General features: G+C 44.6%; 1 protein-coding gene across 1 annotated transcript in view; it reads right to left on the bottom strand.

Moving 5' to 3' along the window:
* Positions 1-1,091: 1,091 nt before the first annotated feature.
* Positions 1,092-6,000, bottom strand: part of mbtps2 (membrane-bound transcription factor peptidase, site 2) — a gene marked incomplete at its 5' end in the record, with an annotated part of 89,502 nt that continues 84,593 nt past the window's right edge. Inside the window, 1 exon segment of the mRNA XM_038802846.1 lies at positions 1,092-1,798. Coding sequence (XP_038658774.1) covers positions 1,576-1,798 — 223 coding nt within the window.

Here is a 6,000-nt window from a genome sequence, read left to right as displayed (position 1 = left end):
CCCATACCACTAACCAGTGGTCAAACTGGTTGCGCTCTGCACTGTTTCCATTAACTGTTTTATTGTGAAGTTATAAGACACCTACAAACCTGAATTTAAAATTCTCGCACTTTAAAAGCCATGTTCTGACATGAAACGTGTGTGTGCGCGCGCCCGCGGAGGTAATGCACCCCCTTGTGTCACAGGAAAATAAACACAGCCTTCACAATGTTCACTGGTGCTGTTGCTGACTGGGAAGGCATCTGGATCAACTGTGTTCCAGTCTGTGGAGGGTGCCTCTCACATTCCTAAAGCCTTTCCTGTTAGCAGCAGGGGTTACAGCAAACTGTAAAAGCTTGAAATGAAAGGAATCTCTTGGCACAGGAAGTCTGAAGTCTGAAATGGAATAAAACAGGTTCACTAACCATAAAAATAGATCAACATTCAACATCAACATTCAGACAAACACAGAGACATTTAACCAGAGTCCATCTCCAAGCATCGATTACAGGAAAGGAACCTGTATACCAAGCGGGGTGTATTCGAGCACTCCATCTTCTGCCAGTAAAAACACAAATCAGAATGCAGTCACACCCAGACTTTCACACACAGTATTCTGTTTATAACAGGATAGGATTGTCGCCCTCCTATTTGAGAGAGATTTAATTTTGGTGCACTTATTCATTCAAGGGCCTAATGATTCCTTTGAGGGTACTATTTGTCAGGCTATGAGGGCAGTATCAGAAATGCGTCACACAAAACGTGGGGTATAAATGGATACTTCCTGATGCTGAGTGCGGTACATCAGCAGTCAGGGGTCACTTCTACCTCAGTCTGAAGCAGCACTTTAAAATATTCTTTAGATAGGCCAAAACTGTATTCAACTGTTTGAGAATTCATTCACAATGTTGACTCCACTGAAATAACAAATCCTGATGATTGTAGTAAATGCAAACCAATTGGAAAGACAGCGTGTGTAGAGAAACCAGAACGGTTAAGAGTTTTTATCCTTTTCATATCTAACCATGGGCACACTCCAAGCAGGAACCCATCTCTTCACACATGCCAACTCACGCGCTGTTGTATTTCTACATTTGCTGTTCTTTTGATTCTAATTTCTGATCGCTGTGCACATTCGGTAAACCGATATCTTCTCCAACAGAGACTACCTGAATCAGAGGTGCATTCAGAATGACCCATTTTTCAGTTGTGTTTCCTGGAGGACCTGGTGCTCGCTGACATTCCACAGGATACTTCGTGAGGAGTTTCCAAATGAAATTGTCAGTCTGAAAAGGCAATGGAAGGGGTAAACTTAGATTCCATTGCGTCTCGCAATTAAACTTCATAATAATATAACAGAACCCAAGATGCAGCACAACAGCTATACCGTAGGTTTCCCAATTGTATGCTCCCAACAAGGAGTTTCACCTGGAGGAATAGGCAGTGCACAATCAGAGCTCGTGGAATTGTTAACATCTTTGACTGGGTTCGGTGATTTTGCCAATGTGCACTCGGCTGAGAAGATGGGTGCTAAGAAAACACAGGTGGAAGATGTCCCTCAGCCAATCCGAGCTAGTCCAGAACAGGCTAACAATGCTACCTCGTTGTTACCATCCAGAGCCCCAGAACCACATTAGACGCCAGAAGAGCACTGCCAAAGAGCAATATAAAAAAACCAATGAGCTCTCGGTTCTGCTGTTCGACAATGAGGGAACTCAGTGTAGCTTCCAAAAAGGAACTCAACATCCACTGCCCATCCAGGGCAAAGCAGGGCACTGCATTGATGACAGCCAGAGCTCCAGAGAGGGAAAGCAGGTATCTGGTACAGTATAATCAAGGAAAACAGTTATTACTGAACCATTCAATATTTTCACATCTGATCAAAGAGACATTTTTATTCATCCATTCTCAGGATATTGGTGCCACTGGCAAGGTTCCCGTTCTACAGCTTCTTGGTGATGTTTACTGCCACCAGTCTCTCATTTCCAGATTCCTTTCAATCAAATTCAATTTTTAAATGGGCATAGTGAGATTTCAGCTCATGCTGTGTGGATGATTAGTCCACACCTCTGGACTGCTGGTTCAGGAAGATAACCAAATACAACACCTTATCCATATTGTCCTAACTTCCAGCAGAATGCAGAATCTGATCTGGATTTAATCTCTCTCTCCTAGTTGCACTGCCTTCTCTCTCATCTTGTTCTCAGTGACCAGTCATCCATTCTTACATTGTTTAATGTGCGGGGTTACAGCTTTGAAATGGGGCGTTGATCATTTTCTTAACTTTTTAGAAACTTCTTTCAAAAAGACAACCTAGGTAACTATTAAATCGTGCACTCCCCAAAACAATCAGCGCCCCATTTCAAAGCTGCAATCCCACATATTAAACAGCATAACAATGGATGACAATTGACCAAGAACAAGATAAGAGCAGCATGATAGCACAAGTGGCTAGCCCTGTGGCTTCACAGCGCCAGCATCCTAGGTTCTGTTCCCCGCTGGGTCACTGTCTGTGCGGAGTCTGCATGTTCTCCCCGTGTCTACGTGGGTTTACTCCGGGTGCTCCGGTTTCCTCCCACAGTCCAAAGACGTGCAGGTTAGATGGATTGGCCATGATAAATTGCCCTTAGTGACCAAAAAGGTTAGGGGGGGTTATTGGGTTACGCGGATAGGGTGGAAGTGAGAGTTTAAGTGGGTCGGTGCAGACCTGATGGGCCGAAAGGCCTCCTTCTGCACTGTATGTTCTATGTTCTGTGAGAGAGAAGGCAGCACAGCTAGGAGAGACCAGTGCTGCAGCAGGTGGTGCAGTTGACTTGGAGTTGCTTCCGTTCCTGAGCCTTTTAAGTGCAGCAGACAGTGCCAATCTATAATAAAAACAGAAAATGCCAGAAACACTCAGCAGCTCTGGCAACATCTGCAGAGAAAGAGATGGAATGTATTTAAACAAAAAGTGTATGAAGTCCACTTCAATATCAATCTAGAATTTAAAGAAAAGTATTACCTACAGTTTATTTGGAGCTGCCTTAACTGCATGCCTGTCTAAGGTTCATGTAGATGATTTTTAAAGCATCAGGGTTAATGTGTCAAATCGATTATGACTCTTCTTCAGAACTGAAGGGGGGTAGAAATGTAAAAGAAAATTACTGGATGCTGGAATCTGAAACAAAAACAGAAAATATTGGACAATCTCAGCAGGTCTGACAGCATCTGTGGAGAGAGAAGGGAGCGAACGTTTTGAGTCTGGATGACTCTTTGTCAAAGCTGGAGAGAACTGGAAATAGCTTGTAAATGATGGCGATGACTAAGAAGGATGCTGATAATGGTACATTCAGAGATCAGAATGTGTTAATGGCAGAACAGTGGTAAGCAGTGTGTCAAAGGTGGAGGACACTAGTATCATTCCTGTCGGAATGGGCAATTCAGAGGTGTTAGGGTTGAACTTAGAACAATCAGCATCAATAGGGAAACGGTACTCAACAAACTATTGGGATTGAGGGAAGACAAGTCCCCAGGGCCTGATGTGTTAAAGACAGTGGAGAGTGTGAATCCCTCATTATAATATTCCAAAATTCCCTGGACACGGGAGAGGTTCCAGTGGATTGGAAAAAAGCTAATGTAATGCCCTTGTAAAAAAATGGAGGGAGGCAGAATGTGGGAAATTACAGACCAGTTAGTTTAACATCTGTTGCTGGAAAATTGTTAGAATCCATTATCCAGGACGTGATTTCAGGACATTTGGAAAGGCAAAGCGCCATCCAAAGATGTGCAGGTTAGGTGGATTGGCCATGATAAATTGTCCTTAGTGTCCAAAATTGCCCTTAGTGTTGGGTGGGGTTACAGCACAGGAACAGGCCCTTCGGCCCTCCCAGCCTGCAACGATCCAGATGCTTTATCTAAACCTGTTGCCTATTTTCCAAGGTCTACTTCCCTCTGTTCCCCGCCCGTTCATATATCTGTCTAGATGCATCATCATTTAAGATGCCCACCTCTACCACCTCCGCTGGTAAAGCGTTCCAGGCATCCACCACCCTCTGCGTAAAAAACATTCCACGCACATCTCCCTTAAAATTTCCCCCTCTCACCTTGAAATCGTGACCCCTTGTAATTGACACCCCCACTCTTGGAAAAAGCTTGTTGCTATCCACCCTGTCCATACCTCTCAATTTTGTAGACCTCAATCAGGTCCCCCCTCAACCTCCATCTTTCCAACGAAAACAATCCTAATCTACTCAACCTTTCTTCATAGCTAGCACCTTCAATACCAGGCAACATCATGATGAACCCCTTTGCACCTTCTCTAAAGCATCCACATCCTTCTGGTAATGTGGCGACCAGAACTGCACGCAGTATTCCAAATGTGGCCAAACCAAAGTCCTATACAACTGTAACATGACCTGCCAACTCTTGTACTCAATACCCCGTCCGATGAAGGCAAGCATCCTGTATGCCTTCTTGACCACTCTATCAACCTGCGTTGCCACCTTCAGGGTACAGTGGACCTGAACTCCCAGATCTCTCTGTACATCAATTTTCCCCAGGAAGGGCAGCACGGTAGCATGGTGGTTAGCATAAATGCTTCACAGCTCCAGGGTCCCAGGTTCGATTCCCGGCTGGGTCACTGTCTGTGTGGAGTCTGCACGTCCTCCCAGTGTGTGCGTGGGTTTCCTCCGGGTGCTCCGGTTTCCTCCCACAGTCCAAAGACGTGCGGGTTAGGTGGATTGGCCATGCTAAATTGCCCGTAGTGTCCTAAAATGTAAGGTTAAGGGGGGTTGTTGGGTTACGGGTATAGGGTGGATACGTGGGTTTGAGTGGGGTGATCATTGCTCGGCACAACATCGAGGGCCGAAGGGCCTGTTCTGTGCTGTTCTATGTTAAAAAAAAAATATCTATGTCTATGTCTATGACTCTTCCATTGACCATATAGTCCGCTCTCGCATTTGCCTGGATTGAACTCCATCTGCCATTTCTCTGCCCAACTCTCCAATCTATCTATATTTTGCTGTATTCTCTGACAGTCCTCCTCACTATCTGCAACTCCACCAATCTTAGTATCATCTGCAAACTTGCTAATCAGACCACCTATACCTTCCTCCAGGTCATTTATGTAGATCACAAACAGCGGTCCGAGCACAGATCCCTGTGGAACACCACTATTTCTCCATTTTGAGACACTCCCTTCAACCACTACTCTCTGTCTCCTGTTGCCCAGCCAGTTCTTTATCCATCTAGCTAGTACACCCAGAACCCCATACGACTTCACTTTTTCCATCAACCTGCCATGGGAAACTTTATCAAACGCCTTACTGAAGTCCATGTATATGACATCTACAACCCTTCCCTCATCAATTAACTTTGTCACTTCCTCAAAGAATTCTATTAGGTTTGTAAGACATGACCTTCACTGCACAAAACCATGCTGCCTATCACTGATAAATCTATTTTCTTCCACATGTGAATAGATCCTATCCCTCAGTATCTTCTCCAACAGTTTGCCTACCACTGACATCAAGCTCACAGGTCTATAATTCCCTGGATTAGCCCTGCTACTCTTCTTAAACAAAGGGACAACATTAGCAATTCTCCAGTCCTCCGGGACCTCACCCGTGCTCAAGGATGCTGCAAAGATATCGGTTAAGGCCCCAGCTATTTCGACCCTCGCTTCCCTCAGTAACCTGGGATAGATACCATCTGGTCCTGGGGACTTGTCCACCTTAATGTCTTTTAGAATACCCAAAACATCCCCCTTCCGTATGACAACTTGACCTCGAGTATTTAAACATCCATCCCTAGCCTCAACATCCGTCTTGTCCCTCTCCTTTGTGAATACCAATGCAAAGTACTCATTAAGAATCTCACCCATTTCCTCCGAGTCCACGCATAAATTCCCTCTTTTGTCTTTGAGTGGGCCAATCCTTTCTCTAGTTACCCTCTTGCTCCTTATATACGAATAAAAGGCTTTGGGATTTTCCTTAACCCTGTTATTGTTATTATAAAAACTACAAATTCCCTAATAAAATGTTT

This window comes from Scyliorhinus canicula, chromosome 7 (assembly GCF_902713615.1).
Source record: "Scyliorhinus canicula chromosome 7, sScyCan1.1, whole genome shotgun sequence".
Taxonomy (NCBI): Eukaryota; Metazoa; Chordata; class Chondrichthyes; order Carcharhiniformes; family Scyliorhinidae; genus Scyliorhinus; species Scyliorhinus canicula.
The sequence above is the reverse complement of the archived record's forward strand: the minus strand, read 5'-3'. Positions and strand labels throughout refer to the sequence as shown.